Source organism: Gymnoscopelus microlampas (genome assembly GCF_963454915.1).
Source record: "Gymnoscopelus microlampas genome assembly, chromosome: 5".
NCBI lineage: Eukaryota > Metazoa > Chordata > Actinopteri > Myctophiformes > Myctophidae > Gymnoscopelus > Gymnoscopelus microlampas.
The window spans coordinates 24,449,600-24,472,662 of record NC_139942.1 but is presented as its reverse complement, the minus strand read 5'-3'; the positions used below and the strand labels follow the sequence as shown (position 1 = coordinate 24,472,662).

The 23,063-nt window shown below is 40.6% G+C and overlaps 1 protein-coding gene across 1 annotated transcript in view; it reads right to left on the bottom strand.

The window, feature by feature from the left end:
* Positions 1-23,063, bottom strand: part of LOC311045782 (vasoactive intestinal polypeptide receptor 2-like) — a 76,433-nt gene that overhangs the window by 36,692 nt on the left and 16,678 nt on the right. Inside the window, exons 2-3 of the mRNA XM_084057837.1 lie at positions 20,009-20,114; positions 12,103-12,210 (exon numbers count right to left, since the gene is read on the bottom strand). Coding sequence (XP_083913963.1) covers positions 12,103-12,210; positions 20,009-20,114 — 214 coding nt within the window. The remainder of the gene's footprint in view (positions 1-12,102; positions 12,211-20,008; positions 20,115-23,063) is intronic.

Genomic DNA, 23,063 nt, shown 5'->3' with positions numbered 1-23,063 from the left:
AGTTAAACAATTTACAATGATAAGAAGAAGGGACAGGTATCTATTTTCTTCTGTTCGTCTATTATGATTCTATAGGACTACTTCTGGACTACGCTAATTATTTGACTGATGCTGATGTTATTGTTTAATCAGAGATAGCTTAACCACTTAAACCCCAGCATCCATATTGTGGGGAAAGCTTTCGCAGAAAATAGCAGATTGACATCGACAAGCTCACAACGTGGGCTTGTCGATCGGCTATTTTCAGTATATGTGTACAGTATGTGAATACAAAGTTTTGTGTAACTATTTTGACTTGGCCTACATCATAAATAAAAATCTCAAAATCTGAATGTTGTCTTTCAGTTGCAGTGAAACTTTGAACAATCCTGGGAGATTCTGGAAAGCCATCAAAGCCTTCAGAACTTTATCTGCCGGTGGAAACTATAATGATTTGATTCCCACAGGATATATCTACTATGTTGAATTGTTTTAATGAGCATTTTGTGTCCTTTGGCTCACTGTTTGATACTCTCTCCAACTCGGCATCTGTGTATGCCACAGTTTATAATGCGGACAAAAATGGTATAAATCAAGCCTTCTCTTTCTCTCCATTTTCTATATATGAAGTGTGACACCTTAGTCAAGTTAAATTATTTTTAAAAGCCTGCTGGTCTAGAGAGCTTAACACTGTTCTACTATTGATTTTATAGGGGGGGTCTGATTATGTTGTCAGTTCTGATTAAGATCCTTGAAACGCTTATGAATGAACCGTTAAAGTATATCTATTAGAGGGCACTGAACAAATTGTATAAAGTATAAAGCTGTTGTCAAAAAAAGAAAAAATATATATAATGTATACATTTATCTAATACTCTCATTTACAGTATGTGCACTCTGTGAACCTATTTTACAGTGCTCAATAAACATAAAAAAAAGTAGATCTTAGGTAAAAATTACATTCCACCTAAGAATTCGATTCTGAAATGCTTCTGAAAGCAACATGGTAATTGTAGGTGCCAAAATCCCCAAAATGATCTTACGCGTTTACAAAAGAATAGACTCCACTTCCAAAGTTAATTTTGTTCATTTATTAAAACATTTTTTTCCCCTAAGGTAAAAATGAATCATACAAAAACGGTAAGAGATTTTTTTCTGGTCTATCCAAAGCTGTCTTTCCCACTTGTACCCACTTGTACTGATAACTGTGTGTCCCTGACTCCTTATATACAGGACTATAATCACACCTAATCACCTAATCAAAGCAGCTGCTCTAAATGATCTCTTGATTACAGCAGAGCAACATTGCAAATAAATAATTCTCACAATTCAAAGGTCATATGTTTTCAGATACATGCTCCCACAGTACCTTTAGTGACGATAAAGGTGGTGAATGACAATATTGGCATTTTGAATAAGAATCACACTTGCGCATCTCTATGTATTGACTGTCCAAAGCTCTCCATACTATTGACCATCTTATTCTGAAATGAGTATATTGGTCTATATGACCAGGCAGAAGGGTAGTTTGTGAACAACCTCTCAGATATCCAGTTTGATATGGTCACTTCTACCTGGCTAAACATGTGTAATGGTGTACCTCAGGGTTCTGTCTAGGTGCACTGATATTTTTTTATATATCTAATTCATATCAATAGTCAAAATGTGGATGAACCTTTCATTTTAATGCAAATGATACGGTGATCATTTGCCTCCATTACAAAGGCTCTTGCCAAATTGCATGCTGCCTTTTTATGATTCAGAATGAGCTTTCCCAACTAAGCTGATTTTAAATGCTAAAACTCTGGCAATGCCATTCTCAAATGTTAGGAGGAAGCCTGAGAAGTTGAACACTTTAGGATATTATTACTGCTCAGTGAAGTTAGGAGTTAGTCTCCTGTTATAAATATATCAGTATTTGGCTTGATGACGGCCTCCATTTAAAACCTCAAGCATCACCATCATCAAGGAATGCAGGCACCACCCAAGTCACAAACTGTTCAGCCACCTACAACGACCGGGCAAGGGGGCCTACCGCAGTATCAAGAGCAGCACCACCAGGTTCTTGAACAGTTTTCACCCGGCTGCCGTCAGACTGCTGAACAAGGCATAAGCCTGATGACAGGCAGCGCTGTCAGACTGGTCTCAGACCTACCTGTGGATTATACCAGGGACAAGTGACTTGGATTTAGCTCTTCCTTGGTCCTAACTGTGGATTATACCGACAAGTGACTTGACTTTTTTCTTTGCTCTTCCTCATGGACCTACTTGCGGATTATACCAGTGTCAGTCTTGTGTGGATTATGCGATCGACATGCACTTACATTTTGCACCTTAATCCCATACACAATGCACTGACTTGTCTTTTTGCGTTTTTTTTAAAGCACCTTAAAGGAGTAGTTCACCCAAAAAAAAACGTATTTTCTATGAAGTACACAACCCATGAAGACTTGAATTCATGGATTTGTTTTTGTTTTTGTCGCATTCCTAAGCCAATAATTTGATTACCGGCGGAAAGATGCTAATGTATCCGGTAGGAGACACAAAGTAGATCTTTGTGTCTACTTTGTGTGTCATCAAATTATTGGCTTAGGAATGCGACAAAAATAAAGCCATGAATTCAAGACTTTGTGGGTGTGTAATTGATAGAAAATAAGTAATTTTTTTGGTGAACTACTCCTTTAACTAACGTCCATAAGTAAAGTTATATTGATTGATTGATTGATGTACTTTATTTAGTAAGACATGAGAACAACAGTACATGGAAGTACAAATTAACAATACAAGGTCTACTAAACTGGAAGACTCATTAAGCACTGAGCTTGTTTAAGATGAGATCCACAAGCACACAAATCATGATGACATATAAGAGACAGACAGATATACACACTACTATACAGAATGTCATACAATCAGCTTACAGGTTACTGGTATGAAGAGTGAAAAATATGTACAAGAGAAGAAAAAGATAAGGGGGGGGGGGGTAGGGGGGTAGGTTAAGACTTGGACAGGGGCCATTTTCGAATTGCAGCCTCCTGAAGGTGTATCTTTAGGGCAGTTTTGAAAGTGAGTAGGGTTTTACACTCCTTTACTCCTTTTGGTAGGACATTCCACATTTTTGATGAATAGCATGAGAACGAGTCATTCCCTTTGTTGAGCCAAATCTGTGTTGAACATGATTCGTGGAGCTGCCTCTGGTGTTATGATCGTGGACATCATTAACATTTTGGAAGTATTTTGACAAATACAGGGGGATCCCAATGTTGTGGTGTATCTTGAAGATACGTTGAAGATATGTTGTGGTGTATCATGCACGGTATACATCTGCTGCTATGCTCACGCACCTTTATATCTTATCTCAGGTACCATGTAAATATGTATAGAATTTGTTATTGTCTCCGCCAGGCCGAAAGGCATGGCGAGAGAGTATGTTTTACCCTCCGTCCGTCTGTCCGTCCGTCTGTGTGTCCGTGTGTGTGTGTGTCCGTCCTTCTGTCTGCGACAAGCTAATCTCCGCCACCGTTGGCCCTGTCGCTGTGAAACTGCGCACACACACTCCCTGGATACCACAGCAGAACCTCTGCCCCACATTTTTCAGATCAGCCCGTCATAGCGCCACCATGAGGCCGACTTTTGCAAAACACATTTTTTGCTATTACTCCTACAGACTTTGTCCAAAAAACACGCAAATCGGTACACAGTATCTCTATAGCCATGTGATCAACGTGGATCTGTCTGATTTTCCATATTCCATCCTGATTGGCTAAAATTGGCTTCCAAAGTTTGCAGGATCGGTTCATTTTGAACAAAATGCCTCAAATCATGAACGCAGCATGCGATTTCCGTGAAATTTTCCACAGAGATTCCCACTTGGCCCAGGAAGAAATGCACTTGAAACGTTGACATCAGCCTCATGGTGGCGCTATAACAGGCGATTCACGTTTTTAGCTATACTGTAACTGCACCGATCTGCGTGAAACTTTGCACGCACACTCCCTAGAGGCCAAGGAAAAACATTTGCCCTGCATTTTTCACATAAGCCTTTTAGAGCGCCACCAGGAGGCTGAGTTTTGTAAAACACATGTTTTGCTCTTACTCCTTCACATTCTGCCCAAAAATCACGCAAATCGGTCCACAGTATCTCTTTAGTCATGTGATCAAGATGGATGTGTCCGATATTTCATATTCCATCCTACTTGGCTAACATTGGCTTCCAAAGTTTGCAGGATAGGTCCCTTTTGCACAAAATTCCTCAAATCATGAACGCAGTGTGCGATTTCCGTGAAATTTTGCATGCACATTCCCACTAGGCCGAGGATGGAATGCAACCCTTTTCACATTGGCCTGTTATAGCGCCACCAGTAGGTCACAATAATCTACCTGACCTGGCGGAGACTTGTGCTCCGAGGAGCACTTTTTCTAGTTTGTTTTATCTTTTTCTTGTTTGATCTTTCCCCCCTTGCACCTCTTCTTCTTCCCTTTCTTTCTTCTATGGAAATAACGATACGATGGGAACTATGCACGAAAACAAAATTCACCCACTTCTTTACTTCCGTAAACCTGCGATGTGACAATAAAGCTGATTCTGATTCTGAAGTAGATGATCTTCTTTAAGCTACTGTAGGAGGCTAGGCTTTTATTTCAAACAAGTCATGTTTTTCCTTTGAAGAACTTGAGTTCATGAGCTGGAAATTGAACACTTCCTAATTGACATTCAGAGAGAGAGAGAGAGAGAGAGAGAGAGAGAGAGAGAGAGGACAGTCAGTGAGACTGCACTGTGGGGGTGTGAACTCAGGGGGGTTCACAGGGGGGGGGGCAGCCACATTATGTGAAACTTTTTAAATTCACCCATCACCACACACACACACACACACACACACACACACACACACACACACACACACACACACACACACACACACACACACACACACACACACACACACACACACACACACACACACACACACACACACCAAATTTGTAGCACGTCTATCTGTCTGTGTTATGTCATGGTGTCTGTCTTTATTGTGTTTAAGTTGATAACGTTTTAATGCCTACTGAATTGTGCTCAATTGGAAGCTGACCTGTCTGACCCATCTGAGCACCTAATGTAATCCTGGATTTATATGGCGGGATTATTTGATTGTGGCATCCACACTGTGAGGGCAGGCAGGGCTTGATTTAAACTTTGTAGGCCCTATCCTGGGGGGAGGAAACCTGTAACAGTGTTTCAGCACCATAGACAGCGCCTTTATTTTACCCAGACAAAGGTCTGTATAGGACGGTCTATTTCACAATCAAATAAAACTCAACAGCAAATGTTGCCGGTACAATTTATATAATAATAATATTAGAGATTTAGTGAAATTTAGTATCCGGACAGGTTTTGGGTATCGTCATGCAGTGACTGGATGTTTCTGGATGATAGTGATTGATTGATTGATCGATAGAATACTTTATTAGCAGTTTGCAAAAAAAAAAGCACAGGAAATACAAGGTCTGCTAAGAGGATTTTAAACCCCAGAACGTTTCCATTGGGGTCCTTTGTACTCAATTCATCGAAAAGACATACTGCTTTGGCTGTTTACATGTGAGCAAATCAGAGAGTGAGAGTGTCTGAGTGTCTTGAGTGTCTCTATAAAATAAAGGTAGTTCCTTGAAGATTCTTCCACCATGATGGGGATCTAAAGAAAAGAATATCGTCCCACCCCTAGTTAATGTATGTTTTGTAATAATAATCAAAATCTACAAAGTAACTTGTAACTAAAGTTTTCAAATAATTGTAGTGGAGTAAAAGTACAATATTTGCCTCTGAGATGTAGTGGAGTAGAAGTAAAAGTACTGTCAATTGTAAAGCAAAACTACCTCAAAATTGTACTTAAGTACAGTACTTGAGTACATGTACGTATTTACTTTCCACCACTGCAAACTTGAATCCGTGCTCCCACTCCAACAAGGTTAATTGACCCACACGGTGACGTGGCGTACAAATGAGCTACACAAAACAGATTGCGGATCCGGCCCTGCCTCTTCAGTCTCCTGGCAGCAGTCAACTGTGTTCACTCCAACTCGATTTTATGTATGGGCTGCACACAGGAGCCATTCTGCAATAAGAGGCTTTAATTCACATATGTGTGTTTACATTCCTTTATCCAGCAGCTCCTTCCACCCCCTGGCAGCCGGTTTCTGGCTCCGAGGTGGGAGAATAAACAATTCAGAAATTCTTTTGTACCGGCAGTCATAGCGTTTCTAAATAATTGGAAGAAATTCCAAGAAGTGCTCCTCAGTCGCACCTCAGGGGAAACGTCTCGTAATCACAGTTAGCTGGTCTACAGTATGTTGGATATGCCAAGTATTCACACACATTTTAACCATGTATTTATGTCCACACAAAGGAGAGCATACAAGGACACAGATATTAAAGGTGCAGAAGGTTACATTCACAAAATCATGGCACATGTCTTCATGATACAATAAGCATGGCACTTAGTACTCTATGGGTATAAGTAACAGCGTCTCCGCCATATGTGGCGGAGACATACACACAAACAGGCACGGGGGGAAAAAGACTGTCGCAGTTTGCAGTGCACAAAAAAAGGTACTGTGTTTGATGGGTGGTTGCGGGCTGTTGGACCCCCTGGAGCCTCGGGCCACTGGGCTGCAGCCCCGTGAGCCAGTGAGTTAATCAGGGCCTGATGCGTACACACTGTTCCACGTTTCTCTGTATGGATGTTTTTTTTTTTGTCAACTCAAAAGTAAGACATGTATAGCTGAAGAAATCAGTGTGGAATTGTGCGCGCTTGATCACGCACGTATCCACTTCAAATTATTTTTTGACCCCTAAATGGTTAGAAGCACTACCACAATTAACGTGTTGCCTTGTACATTTCCACAACTTAATGTTAATGTAGGTAAAATACAGTACAGTATAACTTCACAGATTGTAAAATGGAAACATTAGCTGATGAGCTAGCCAACAAAAAGCAAAAGTATGCAGCCTTATTTTAACGGTATAACGTTGGTTCAGAGCAACCTAAAGTAGTGGGACTTCAAAGGGAGGTCAAAGTGTCACAGCCATTAGAGGAGAGGGGACTGATAAAACAATACATGTATCATAATAGGAATACGTGTCTGGATTATAAGTCTGGCTTTCCATACTACAGTGCTTCACTGGACCAGCACATTATATTCCATCTTCAGCAATGTCCTTAAAACAAAAGAAATCTGCATATTTATTCATAATGGTTTGCTTCAGCTGGTAAATGTGCTTTGAATGACTGTGAATACTGTGAATAATGACTATGAATATAGTCCATCCCCACATTTAATGCATACTTGATATTTGCTGATAAGTGCTTGCACAAGAGACTGAGGTAGACCTAGGACCCCAATGGAAACACCTTTTTTTGGTGTTATCCTTTTAGACAAAGTGTTTGACTGTACTCGTGCTGTTTTACATTTCTGTCTGACAAAATATTCAATCAATCAATCAAGGTACATCTTATTTCTATTTTAGCCAGAGTGCTCTCTCTACTGTGAATATTTAGATTATTAATATCTAGTCAAATTAAAGTTATTATTCGAAAATCTTGTACATTGTTTCGAGAATATCAGATCTACAAGCTCAGTAGATCTGACATTTTTGGATAGCTGAAGTATAAAATAGGGCTTAAATTAAGTTGATTATTAGTCCAATAACATTTGGATTTTGAGTGCAGGACTTTTGCTTGTAACAAAGTATTCTCGCTTCTTCCACCACTGTGGCTGTGGAAACTCGCCCTATGGTAGCAGATTGTGGCTGGGGTGGGGTGATCCTCTTCGCCATGGCTATGCACCACTTGGCGTATGTCCTGGAGGGATCGAAGCTCACCTCCGGTGATGTGCTGGGCCATCCGCACCACCCCCTTGTGGCTGATTGGCCTGGGGATGACAGCTCCCAGGTTACAGGGACAGCTGACAGCAGTCAAACTCTAGCTGTCCTTCCTGGTTACCAACATGAGCAGCTACAGCTCTGTGTGTGAGCATCACGTCCTGTTGTGTGAAACTTCTGTTTGCTGTGTGGAAAACTTGTAAATATAAAAAGTCTAGGAAGTGGGGTGGAAAGTCATTTTTGTTGAAGCTTTTCAAAGCTCGAAAGTGAGTTTGTTTTGGATTCAGCTAACTTTGTTGTTGTCTTTTAGTTACATCATCATTATTCATGTGAAGCACTTGATGACATATGTATAAAGGTGTGCTGAGTAGAGCGAAACTTACTCTCGTAATTTAAGGATTTGGTTTATATTGTCACATTTATAAACATATACTGTATGTTAATGTGAATCTAGTCAGTTTTCAAAGGCAAAATTCTATGTCCGCAATTGGCAAATTCTGCTACATCTCATGAGCCTGAGGGACAGGACTTCAAACTAATTGGCTAGTTGGAAGAATTGAGGTCCTTGGTCTGCTGTCAGCACGTACAATATAAATATGATATAAATGATCATCCTAGTAGTATGCAACACACACACACACACACACACACACACACACACACACACACACACACACACACACACACACACACACACACACACACACACACACACACACACACACACACAGTAAACAGTGATAAATGTCATTATTCCCATTTGGCCAAAGGAGACAGACCGTCAACATGCCCACGAGCTGCCAGTTTGTTAATGTGGGGAAGGATTGTGCGAAATAAATGAACACAACTGAGTATCACTGTATTATTTTTCACAATACTATACTGATTATCAAGCCGCTTGTGTCAATACTGTACATATCCAGGGCTTACGTAGTCATAAACTACGTAACACAGACATTATTTTCTCTGTCAAATTACTGTTATGTTCCCATAACATGCAGTGGCACGTTTCCAAAGTGAGTGCACTGAGGTCCTAAATGGCATCATACTTAATCAATGTAGTGTATAAAATACAACAAGAAAAGACACCTCTATCTTATCAGGAAATCCTGTCAGAAGTTTTGTGCACGCATTTCCATTTTCAATTCTATACCCAAGAGACACAGACCTGTCAGTTGTTTACATTCCATAACCCGGAGGGACTGCGCTGGAATTGCTAGTTGGTTCTAACTGTAATGGCAAAACGTACTTAAATATTAAAATAAAATCAAAAGGGTGAGCACCAGACGTGATGAGACATTCATTTAATTTAATAGAGATCCCTACAAAAATGACACCCTTCTGACCCCCAACAAAGCCAACAAAGCCAGGCGCTTGGCCCAAAGTACTCTTCTGTTACAGTGGGACCCTCTGTTAGATGGAAAATAAGGGTCCAATCTCTACAGTTCTTGAAATAACAGTCTGATCAAAGGTATGATAGCACATCCTACTACTATTATTGAAATGCATGTCCAGGGTTGGTCAGCACATGATCACTCCACTTGCCTCCAAACTTGCCACAGACTATTGATCAGTGCTCTAGCTAAAACCTAGGCTTCTTTCCCCACCTTGATCAGTGATCATCAGACTCTCAGCTTGACTGATTCCCTGATAGGCCAATCAGACCCTCAGCTTGACTGATTGATTGCCAGGGCTTCACATGACGTTTATGCCAGACTTGGCATGACGTGTGTGCGTGCGTTCCCACCTTGATCAGTGATCAGACTCTCAGCTTGACTGATTCCCTGATAGGCAGGGCTTCGCATAACGTTTATGCCGAACTTCGCATGATGTGTGTGCAGAGCCATTGTACATCTACATCTCTTACATGTCTTGTCCTGACCTCTAGCACTCTCATGCGGGGTCCCACAGGGGAGTATAATAGGTCCACTTTTCTTTATTATATATCAACGATATGAAATCAGACTGTGACTGCGATTTGTTCCTTTTCGCGGATGACTCAGCCCTAGTCTCCCATGAGGACAAATCAGAGGTAGAAAAAACACTAAGTACAGAACTCTTAAAAATCAGCACATGGTTAATAATGATTGTAATAATAATAATAATAATAATAATAATAATAATAATAATAATAAGGGTAATAATAATAATAATAATAAGTTGTCACTTAACCGTGGTAAAACCAAGTCAATACTCTTTGGGTCTAATCACCTAAAGAACTCTCCTGGAGTAAGTGGTAGTAGGCAACTATGAAGTCACAGCCAGGGAGGCAGTCATTTAGGTTGCATATTAGACAACAAATTATCGGTAGAGAACATGGCATTGAAAGTCATAGCAAAAGTAAATCAAGAAGGAAACATTCTTAGAGTCTCTACTCAGGTAAATCAAAGAGCCCTGAAAATACTAGCATCAGCACTTGTACAACGTCATTTTGACTATGCCTGCACTTCCTGGTTTTCTAGCACCCCTAATATCATCAAAACAAAGCTACAGACCTCTCAAAACAAAATGATTACATTAATCCTTAAACTACATCCTAGACATCTTCTCCCTGCCCATTTTCTTAGCCTAAAGTAGCTTCGAGTCGAGGAGAGAGTATCTCACATGAAAATGTGTATGGTTCACAGTGAGGTACCCAAGTATATAGTCAACTATTTCGTCAGGGACATCCTGACGTATTCTACCAGAGGGAGCTCTACAGACTTACTGTACCATGCCGATTTAACAGCTGTAAGGGCAAGAGCACGTTCTTATACTCAGCAGCTGTCATGTGAAATGGGTTGCTACCATGCAGGGCCTGCAAACTTTGGAAGGCAATCATAGGCACTTGGAATGGGATCAAACATCTTGATGACATGACCCCAGAGATCATGTGTATCGATTTGTGTGAGTTGTGTGTTTTGAAGAAAACACAAAATGGTGGAAAATGTAATCTGGCACAAATGGCCGAGGCCTATATAGAGAGTGAGGATCCAAGCGATACGGGGGGAAATATATTTTATTGCAAAATGCGAAGTGGGCTTTTGGAGCACCACCATGAGGATGTGAAAAATGTCTTTCCTTCTTTGGCCTACTGTGAGTGTGTGTGAATAAGTTTCACAGCAATCGGGCGTTAATGATTTGTGGCATTTTGTGCAAAACGGGCCACTCCTGCTAACTTAGTTTTTTTTTACAAAAATCAGCCTCATGGTGGTGTTATAACAGGCAGATGTGAAGAATTTGGAGCAGAGGTTCTGCTCTGGCCCCCGGAGAGTGTGCATGCAAAGTTTCACGGCGATCGTCTGAGATTACAGTGGCTGTTCACAGCACACAGACGGACGGACGGACAACGGATGGAGGGACGGACGGACAGACGGACAGAAAGGGGCGAAAACATTGTCTCTGCCAACATCTATAATACTAAAGGTATATATATATTTATGCTATTTCAGTGGGGGAAATCCTCACCTAAAATACCATTTAAATGGTGTCTGTATTGTATGCGTTTTCATTCTGCTGATCCTCTCATGATGAGAAGATAAATAAAATGTCACCACTTCCAGACTATTTGTAGAGACTGTTATAAGCTGTATACACGCCAGTATGGGTTTTATTCATACTTATCTCAGTGTCAGCGTTTTTTTTTTGGCAGGTATTTCCTGTGGCCTTTTAGCACTTAACATTTAAGCATTTAACAGTTATTAAGCAAGCTAGCTCATTAGCCAGGATCTCTGCTTTACCCAGCAGACTATGATACGCCATATAGAGAAAGTTGAGAAACTCTACACAGTAAGTTTATAATAAGGACCTAGCGTTAGTACTGCTCAAAGGGAATCCTCCTATAATTTGACAAACCTCTGTAGTGCGTGGGTGCGTGGTGTAGTGGTGGCCAAAATTGTTCTGCCCGGTTCTCCTCAGTGGCTGGAGCAATTGATCTGAATTTGCACACAGCCATTGACCCTTAATTACCATATGCACCTAACAGCGAAGCCCGTTTTCCGATTACACAAAATCTCAGCTGTTTATTATCGCTGTTGTGTTCGCTGGCTCCCGGGTTGCCAGATCATGTGCGCATATCCCCCACGGGTATGATCTAGTTTCAATAACAGAACAACTAAATCAGTCCAGACAACATTAGAAGCTAAGTTAAGTACATACTTTACATTAAAGCTACTCGTGAGATTGAGTTATTTGATTAAGCAATCTGTAGGGTACTGTACAATACAGTATACATGCTTTGGTCCCTTTCCATTCATTTGTAAATTCCTTACCGTTTCTGCCAAATAAGGTCTTGAGCACTCTGGGGCAGGGGATAGTGACTGTCTCGCCGACCTCAGCCTGCTCCCAACAAGCAATGTTATCCCATGATCCTTTGCAACCTGGAAAAGAAAAAAAACGAAGACAGTGTATTGGTTAGAGAACAAAGCTTTGAACAGTACTGACTTTGACGTCCATTGATTGCTATATAATGTACCTCAGGGACGTGCAGAGCTGAGATTTGGAGAGGCAGGGGCTAGAATTTTAAAAGGGCACCTATTGGATTAATTTTTCTAAGAACAATTACCATACTTTTAGGACCGAAAACACAAAAAAATGAAAAGGTATCATTGTGGCTTAATGTCCTCAAAGTCACACACCCAACAAGCTTTGAACTGAGCAGATTGGACCTTCCGTTCCAGAGATAATGGCCAAAACATCTTGAAAACGTCCACTTTCGCTGGTTTTCGATCGCCGATTTTCGATTGAGTTGGCCAAAACTCAACCGCCCCCGTTTTTCTTTAATAACACAGGCTAGGAAGGTCGTATGGCGACAAACTAGGGAGGAAAGTTCACTTTGAGCTCCATCCAACACATCCACTGCCATTTCCGTCAGCCTTACCGTTAGGTTGTTAAGGGCAGTTGAAATGTCTTTTTTTTTTTTCAGTCTGGAGAGGGCACTTTTTTACCGACGGGTAAAAGGGCAGGGGCTCAAGCACCCTTTCATGTCTATGTGTGCACGTGCATGCTATACCTCTTTATATTTGCTGTACAGCATGTTCCATTAGCAGCCATAAAACTGAGCAGTCTTCTGTGCGTCTCTGAAACACCCTATGATTAAGGCTGTGATGGGAATTTTGCAGCAGAATTCTTCTTTACAGTGGTGAATAAAATCGAAATAAAATAGAGGTTTGGGCATTCCAGCCCTCACGTATAAATATGGTTTTGTTCATGTTCATGTCTTGAAAATGTTGTCTGCTAAACGTCCAGTGTCAAGCGTCACTTTGAGACTAAACATGAGGGGTCTTTCAAAGATCAAGCAGACAAGGCAGAGTCGGTCAGAATTCCAGGTACGCAACCTATGAACTCTGACTGATGAATAAGATACGGTCTCTGCGGTCTGTCTAGACAGACAGCATATCCATTACCCCCTTTTATAAGGGTTCCAGTTTGAGATTTGCCAGCAAATTATTTCAGTCTTTAAGGTCAAGACTATTTAAAATGTAATCACTGAATCTGGTTGGCTGCTATTCAATCCCTGATGCAATCTGTATTTTGTCACACGTTGAGGAGCCATGAGTTGAATACTGTTGAGGTTTGCCTTTGAATACAGTCTAGCACTCACAAATACAAATGCAAAAAATCGTTTTAAGGAGTCCCATCCATTGAGCTACAGGGTATCCATCCTTCTGCAGTGTTTTGTGTCCTGATCATTTGGCTGATAGAAAATGACATTGCCCTTCCGTCTGAACAAGTGTTTTTTTCTCTTTTCTTTTCCTTTTCTTGTTCCCTTTTCTGTGGTAATTAGGTTTTATTTTCAACTTCAAGGACATAATTTAGCAGTACAAAATAAAACGATAGAGAACAATTTCCCTATGCCTTTCAGAGAACATGATTGCAGAAGAGAAAAAGTAGCAAAAATACCGGATCTACAAGCTCATGACACGATGCGACGCGTTGTCACTCACCCCGCATAAGGGAGATTGTCTTTAGCCTCGTCCTTCCTGCCGGTGGACATTAAGCTATATAACAAGGCACATGCACATTCTTCCCCATCCTTGGATTAATGCTTACTGACTGTTCGTTCACTCACTCAGGCACTTCTGCTCGTGGACTACTTGCATGTACACAATAATCAGAGGCCTGCTTAGGCCTGCCCAGACTAGCTGTATGTACAGTAATGTCTTTCACCCATAGATTGTATAGTGCACAGTCCATTCAATTCAGTTTGACTGTTCATGCTTAATCCTGTTGAATGTCTGTACATATATTTATACCCTATGCTAACCCGGTGTGACAGTGTGACCACACACTGTCACTGCTTTTACACATGGCCTACCAATGGTGCACAATTGGTAGGTTGTATGGACAAACAGACCCCACCAAAAGCAGAGTCTAAGGTTATTTATTCAAACAAATCATTCTCTCTCTCACCATAGCTCTTCACTGGATCCTAAAAGAGTCAGGGTGGGGTTCAGGCCAATTTATAGGGTTGTCAGGAGACGCACCTGTAATCACTGATCATGCCAATTTGGGCCAAACCATCTTGTCCGAGGACAAGGTTTTGTAACAGGTGTTGAAGAGGCACACTGGTAACAGTATCAGAAATCCCCCTAATTATTTGGTGCGTTCTGGCGGGAGGGGCCATGGGACTATATAGGGGTGAGCTGCTCACTCTCTGGCAGTTTGTTGTCTACTGGGAGAGGTGTGCAGCTTGGAGTCTCTAAGGAGGTGTGTTATTTTTGTGGTTAAATGCATTCATTGTTTATTATTATATATAATTAATTAGATTATTTATTGTATTTTATTTTCATTATAATAAACCAAATGTAAACCAATTCAAGTATTATTAGTATTTGAAGTGATATGTTTTTGAATGTTTCTTTATTTTCTATGTTGCAGACAATTGGTCTCCTTTGTTTTTGCCACTTGTATATTGTACACTTTGGGGGAAATAAAACTTGTTAAACTTGCCCTTCTGCGTGCTTTGCCATCATTAAGTGAATATGTCTGATAGTACTTGAAAGTACTAGGGTTACTTACTACCCTCACCCAGCCTGGGGTGTGACACCCGGTCAGGCCTGTCTGTCTGTCTGTCTGTCTATAGGCCGGATGGATGTCCATGCTGTGGTCTCGTATTAGTAGTTGGTTGGTTGTCAGGGGGATATCACTGCCAATCGTGTTGACACAGACACTATAACTGACGTTTAATCATTCTTCCTTGAATTACTTCAGTAATTCAATTACTTTTTGTCGTCTTTCTTTTGGATGGCATAGGCCCTTTAAAGAAAGAAGACAAAACTTAAGTAGTTATAAAGAACTGGCATTTTCAATTGTTGATATTTCCAATGCATTTACTCAGTGTTTGAAGTGGACCATTACAGTCAACCGATACGTAAAGTTGTGTGTTGTCTGCATAATTATGGTAAACTATTTTGTTGTTTTCCATAATCTTAGCGAGTGGAAGCATGTAGCTGTTGAACAGAATGGAGCCTAGAGGATGTTTAATATAGACAAAAAAGTAGTACCTGTCCTAAGTACAGGTACAACTTTCTACTGTGCCAGAAAGTTCTGCAAAGTTTTCCAGTTGGTCTAGTAAAATGTTGAGGTCACTCGTATAGAAGGCAGTACTGAGATCTAGTAATATAAGACTGAAATTCTGCCACAGCCTTTGTTTACGGGAATGTCCTTGAAGACCTTAAACAAGAGCAGTCTCAGCGCCCTGAAGATTAATGATTGGGACGACACACTAACATCGCAGAGTCCCGAATTCCTTGTGTAACACTGTCTGAGTTGGGGGATGATCTAGCAGATCTGGAGGATTTGAACTTACCATTAACCAAAATCTGTAGAGGGCACTGTGGAGTAAATAAAAATAATTTCCGTCTCGCTGACATTTTTTATTTTCTTCCCAAAAAGTGTATTTTACAGAGTAGGTGGGGTGCTGAGAGGCTTCCCACCTCCGAGAATAGACTTTCAACAACACAAAACAGCCTTTGCTTCGGTGAGTAGCGAAATGGTTTTGTTTATTTTCACTACTGTTCACTCTACTGAGCACTCGCAGGGCAGTGGAATTCCTTGTACAAGCGCAGAGCCCTGGGTCTTCCAGGGCGTCAGAGGGAACTCACTAACGCTCTGAACCAGGGCTAGGGGATGATCCTACATTCCTATGAACTTGCCTTTAGAACAACAACCAAAATAACCTGTTGAACTCAAGGTACAGTACAGCACAGCACTTTGAAAAAACATCTAACAAAAAAAACATCCAACAAACATCCTTAAAGAAGTCAGAAAGTTGAGGCTTTAGTTCACAGTATGAAGTGTTTTAAAACAACTAGTTAAAAACCCATTATATATAATGGGTATATAACGCATAACAGTGTTTCCCTGTAAGGGACTGAGACCATGCTATTAGTTGAGAGTTCACCAAAATTCATTGAGTTTTAATTAGCGCAGAAGTAAAAGAAAAACTCAGATTGTCCTCCAGTGGCATCACCACAGAGGAACACTCATCCTCATTAACTGACCAGAATGCCCACAGTCAGTTAAACACCACAGCCTCAGTGACAGTCAGGATGATGACCATCGTGCAATATGGTGGGGGATCTTTTACCCACTTAAAGGGATATACTTTCAAAAATGTTTGGGGTCATCTACTCAGGCTTTTGTTGAGCACCCCAGACATTTTTTAAGTTGCTTGATTCAGTATTTAGATATTTGATATTAATTTTATAAATTATCAAGCAACTTACAAACTGTCTGGGATGCTCATGAAAGCCTGAGTAGACGTGAAAATGACCCCGAACTTGTTTGAAAGTGATATCCCTAGAATTAGAAAACTGGACCTGAATTGGCTCTGTACTTTCACCATTTTTCCCCGTCTACACCAAATCTCTTCGCCAAAATAGTTGATCTACAAGCTCAAATCACGTCACAAGGTGATGTGTTGTGAGCTAGTAGATAGGCAATTTTTTTTTAATGGATATTTTGGAGGGATATCTTTTTCAGAATATGGATGCTGAGGTTCAAGTGGTAAAAGTAGAAGAAGCAATACAGGGCAACAATAAAAAAAAATACTCAGTTACAAGTAAAAGGCATACAGTATTAAATATTTTACTTGAGTAAAAGTACAAAAGTATCCCATCAAAATATACTTAAAGTACCAAAAGTAGAAGTACTTATTATGCAGAATGTCAGATTTTCTTGTTCTTTTTGTAATGATCTATCTAAATCTAAATCTACAAAGTAACTTGAAACAAAAGTTTCAAATAACTGAGTTGAATAAATGTACAATATTTGCCTCTGAGATGTAGCGGAGTAGAAGTATAAAGTATGGAAAATTGGACATGTAAGTAAAAATACCAAAAAATTGTAAATGTAGTTAGATACTTTCCACCACTGCCCTCCTGACGTGCTACAACAGCCCTTGGACGTCACTGGGTCTGTCCATCTCTCCAGGCCACCCTGCCCCTTCAACCTCCCACCCATCTCCCCTCACTTGGAGTTCACAAATAACATTGAAAAAATTGTGAATGTAGCCCTCATCCCTCGACCTCTCCTCCCCCTCCTTCTGTAGTTCCCCAGTCAGAGTCAGGACACCCCCCCCCCCCTCCCCGTGGCTGTCAAGCACAGTGTGTCACAGCAACTGTACTGACATCAACACTGGTAAACATAACAACTGCTGTCCTCAGGGTCCTTGCTGCTGTGTGGAGATGCCATTTGTGACCGTTCCCATATCAAAGCCAAGACAAAAATGTGTATTTTCGCTGGCCTCTCATCACCACCAAGAGATTATGTAACTTTCCAAACATACGTTCTCCTTATACTTGTTTTAACTAGAGAAAGACAAGATATACCCGACCCGCACTGCAAACACATCAGATTATATATCTATTTAATGTCAGACACTTGTCTGAGTGTCAGCTTTACTAAATGTCTTTAGGAAACAAATGTTGTTTGTGTAATGGAAAGGGTTGAGAAGAGAGAGGCACAAATTATCCCAGTATCATTTTCTTTTTCACCATAACTATTGGATGTTATTGCTACTGTAGCTAGAAACTAAAAACTGTTGAAAACTGTTTGTGTTGTTTTTTTTGGGGGGGGGGTTTTGGATCCAGGAAACATAACAAAAGGTCATGGGTTGCAACCTATACACGAAATACCAGGTTATTTTTCTATTTCTATTTCCATCGTTCTCTGTGCTTTATCTGGAGGCCATGCCATACAGATGGAGAAACTGATTTGATGATGCACCAGTTGTCTACTCGTCAGCAAAGATTGGACGAGTTTTACTTCAGGCAAACTGAAGAAGCTTGGCATGGCCCCAACGAGCTCATCACTGGTATGGGAACTGTACTGACCTCACATTGCAGAGGATCATGCGGACAGCAGAACACACCAGTGGACGTGAACTTTTGTCCATACAGGACATAATTCGACTGACGTTGTGTCAGCAAAGCTCGCAGGCTTATCAAAGACCCTAAGACATCCCAACCACTGACTATTTGAGTCACTGCCACTTCACAAGTGGCTTCAACCACAAAGCCACCGGCAGTACTCAGCTACCAGTGATTTCTTTCCACAATGCCTTATTCAGAATTCCTTTGATGTCTGTTTTTATGCTTCCAAATATAACTAATTGGTAGTTAATTTAAGTCTGTCACATGAATTGTCAAGACGTGGGGTGTCAGGCTTGCAATGGGACGGTGAGGTTTTCCCTCGATTTTAATGTCCTCTTCATTCACAATACTCCACCAACAAATTATATTGTGAATGTAGCTCTCAATTGCATAAAGTATTAGTATACAGTATGTACTGCTTTCTGATATTTCAGAACTATTATTAAAAGAAAATGCTATTGTTTGCTTTGGAATATCTCTCATTTATAATTGAAAACGGCATATATCAGTGGCGGCACCACCTCTCATAAACCTAGATCTTCCTTGAATAAATATGACTTTAAAATATATTCTATACATATTTTAAATGATCAAACCAACAAGGTCAATATTATATAGTTAATGACTAGTGAGTGAAATATATAATCTACCATAAAATGTAGATAAAAAAACATCTACTGTGCCTAAACTTAATGCTGTGTGTGCAAAAATCTTAACCATTGACTCGCAATGTTAGTTCGCTCGGGGGCTTCCGGGTGCGCTGGCTTGCAGCGCATAGATATCTATACACATAGAACTGTACTGACTGCTGCTGCTCATTCCAACTGTTGAGCTTCACCTTCTATGCCTATTATGTCTATGCTGCCTGATTTATGCTTCGACGCACGACAGTATCATCAATGTACAAGCCCACAACGCGGGCTTCAACGCCTCACTCTATCGGTGAGGCCTCTAAACCAAGAATACTGTTCTTGGGACTTAATTGTAATGCTTGTCTGGTACATTGTTTAGTGGAGGTGTCATATTTAAATGATGATTACAATTTTAGCTGCCACAGTCATCAACGCCTGATCATTCTTACATTGTACTGTAAATGGTTAGGTACAAATGTTTAATGAACCATGTGAACCCTGTCATAAGATGGTTTCTGTGCTTGGATCCAGTGTCTATGTTAGATTGAGAAATGAGTGCCAATGTACAATATGTAGGCCTATGTGAATATTGTTGCTGTCAGGCAGAAACCTTGTATCTCCATAATTGAACGTTTTATGTTTTTTTTCGTAAATGAATGCCCTACTTCGTTCGTCATAGTACAGTGTCACATAAAAGTAGCAAAAACTCTACAAACTCACAACGAGTCATATTGAGACACGTTGTGAGCTTGTAGATCTGTTATTATTGAAGTGTTGTAAATATTTAACCAATGAAAAGTATTAAGAGCTGGTGACACAATAATAACTACATTTGATCCACTGGAACACAGGTTCTTTTCTACATTTCCTGAAATGTAATGTTTTGGACGTTCAAAGGTTCTACCCGACAGCGACGATAATGTGGTTGTAATGGCAACCTCTTTGTTTAACATTTTTCTGTGAGAAGGTGTGTTTTGATATTAGTGATGAATGGGAGTTGACCTTTTAGGTTGTCCCCTCTGACCTCTGACCTTTGTGCCTCAGTGGACGTGTGGTGGTATTTGTTGTTCACTTTGGGTAACAAAACTGTCTAACTCCTGGTCAGCGTATGTTAGCTGAGACTATGACCTTAGAGGTCAACCGTGTAAAGAGGTGAAGTTGCTGTTGACCTTTTGGGTCGCCAGAGGTCTCCTGGTCCCTCAGCTTCTGCAGACACTCGGCCTGGTCTCTCTCCAGCTCCAGCATGAAGTTACACGTAGGGTGTCTTCCTGTCACCTGCAGGGGGCAGTCGAAGGGTAAAGGTCACAACACACAGTAGCATTATGAGTTAATTACAAGCCCCCAGAACCGAGAGGGCGCGAGTGAAGCGCATTAGAAATGCTGGCCGTTCATAGGTACTGCGGGGCCCGACACATGCACGAGTGAAAACGGTTTGGACAAACCATTGCCAAATACATTCATTTTATAGACAAGAAATAAGTTGTTACATTATTTACCTTAACATTAGCCTTTTGAAACACTGACCTTCCCCATGTTTCATTATGCAACACCTACATAGAATTGCCACTGGTATTAAAATGTCCTGCTTATCGGTGCTTGTGGCTGCCAGCCATCCGCCTTGTTTCGCATCTGTCCTGAGTTTCCGTAGTCTCTCCTCGAATGACGCTTCTCCACATCACTGCATGGTACAGTTTTTATCACCCTCTCCACTACCAACTGCACCGCACCAGGCCACAGTGCACTGACCTTTTTTAGCTACTCATCTGGGGTAGGTACTGCACTTTTGGCTGTGCTGAATGGGTAGAGCTATGCTTTATGTCCAAAGACAGTAGTAACGTTACTGGAAAGGGACGCATGCCCTGATAATAATACTTACACAGATTAATGCGTGTCTGTCGCTCTGTCTGTCTGTCTGTCTGTCTGTCTGTCTGTCTGTCTGTCAGAAAAATTGTAATACATAGTCGAACACAGTGCTTTGATGTGGTGTCTGTCGGATATACAGTCTACACAAGCTTCCCTCCAGGAAGAGCCACTTGAATACATTATGTCGGATGATCAAGTGGGGAAACTTCGATATCTGGATGCAATCGGCGGAGTTGTGACATAATCACAACTTGGCCCTTTGGTAAAAACTGAAAATACGCTGGTACAGTAGAAATGCCTCAATAGAAGTTGTGGTTTGATGGTGTAATGAGCACTCTTGTGTGTGTCTCTCACGTTCGCACTATCCATATCTCTCTCTCTCGCTCTGTGTGTGTGTGTGTGTGTGTGTGTGTGTGTGTGTGTGTGTGTGTGTGTGTGTGTGTGTGTGCGTGTGTGCGTTTGGGCGTGTGCGTGCATGCATTCGAGCATGTAGGTGGAAGAGGCAGGTAGAGGCACTGCAACAAGAATCATCTGTTATATCCGTTTCAAATACAACTTGTAAAACATAGTCGATGACCTGAAAAGCAGACACATTAGTCAGTTGCTGTAATGATTTGAGGGGGGGGGGTACGTTGTTCATGCCACTGTACAGTACCTTTGTTATGGACCGAAGGTACAGTATGACAGGAGTTACTATGAACGTATTTTCATAGTTTAAAATATGGCCCTCTTTGGACACCGCTGGTCTATCTATATCAGTGGTTCTCAACTTTTTCAGGCCATGACCCCCGAAATTAATCATATTTCAACTGGAGACCCCCCTCCCTGATAAGCAGTTGGAATTGTAGGAGTTGAGGCATAATACATTTAGTTTGACTCAGTTCCACAGATAAATATTTATGATTATATATGATTTTTTTTTTGCCTCTTTCTTATATTATTTGACAACTTATTGGCCAATGTTTGACAATTTTTTATAGTATAGTTTGTTGATTACTTTTGATGCGGTAATTGTCTTTTTCATTAAAAAGATCTTAAAAGTCCTTAAATTGTCACCTCACTGTCATGATCATGTGGGGACCCCCCTGGGGGTCCTGACCCACAGGTTGAGAACTATAGTCACACATTCCACACACCTGAACTAGAAATGTCCGCATTCTTACCATCTTTATTTTATTGTCAAGCCTAATTTATACTGTGTGAGACAAGCCATTGACTGTATTAACACAGCGGCCATTTTGCTCTCACGTAATATTTGCGGGTCGGGAAGAAATGCATTATTTCATTTCATTTAGACACTTCAGCTCAGGAATAACCAATACCATGTATTAACCATTTACCATATTGCATATATAACCATTTACTGCAATTTTAACCAGGGAGTGTGAACGTAGCATAAACCTCCTGCCTTCCGTGTCCACATGAACTATCGCTTCACTGTATTAACTTAATAGCGAAATGCCCGCCAGGTGAATATGAGGAAAGGCTATGGCCCCTCGCTCTGTACATGTAAATGCCCAGAGCTATGATCAATGAGCCTTGAGGCATGGCTTCTCTCATACAGTATAACCCATTAAAACCGGGAACGCATCTGAGTAACCACGTTAACTTATACTTTGGCTATTAAAAAATAGCAGATATACAAGCTCATAGGGCGGCACTCTGCTATTTTTGAAAAATCTTGAAAATTTGTGCAAATCTTTGAATATATATATTTTTCAAAGTGAACATCTTTTACTCAAAACTTTGCTTCTGGGTGGTCCCGGAACAAAATATTTTGAGATGGGGGTCCGCGGCCAAATACATATCATTTTGGGTGGTCCTTGACATGAAGAAGTTTGAGAACCACTGGTTATAGCAACATATGTTTTTTTCAAAAAACTGTTAGTATTTAGAAGACATTTGTAGAACCCCCAGAAGAAAAGATTTGAGTTACAAATGATCGCTTTGAAAAATATATATAGATTATATACAAATATATAAATAAGATTTGCAAACATTTTCATGATATTTAAAAAAATAGCAGATCTACAAGCTCATAGCGCAGCACACTTTAGGGGCAGTATTAGTCGCTGTTCTGTTAGAAGCAATCCCAGTGACCTTTTTAAACACAAACATGATTTTTCTAAATGTATGAATATAATATTATATCTATAACTATCTATATGTATATAATGTTATGTACTGTATGTATGTATTTGTATGTAAGCCCTCCTGTCTGTCTATCTATCTCTCATAAATTGAAGATATGTAAAAAGTCTACCGTCCCCTAAGAGTTATATGAATATGAATGATTATGGCATGTGGTCCCAAGCAGGAGGGAATAAATACATAATCTGCACCATGAATAATGATAGAGTG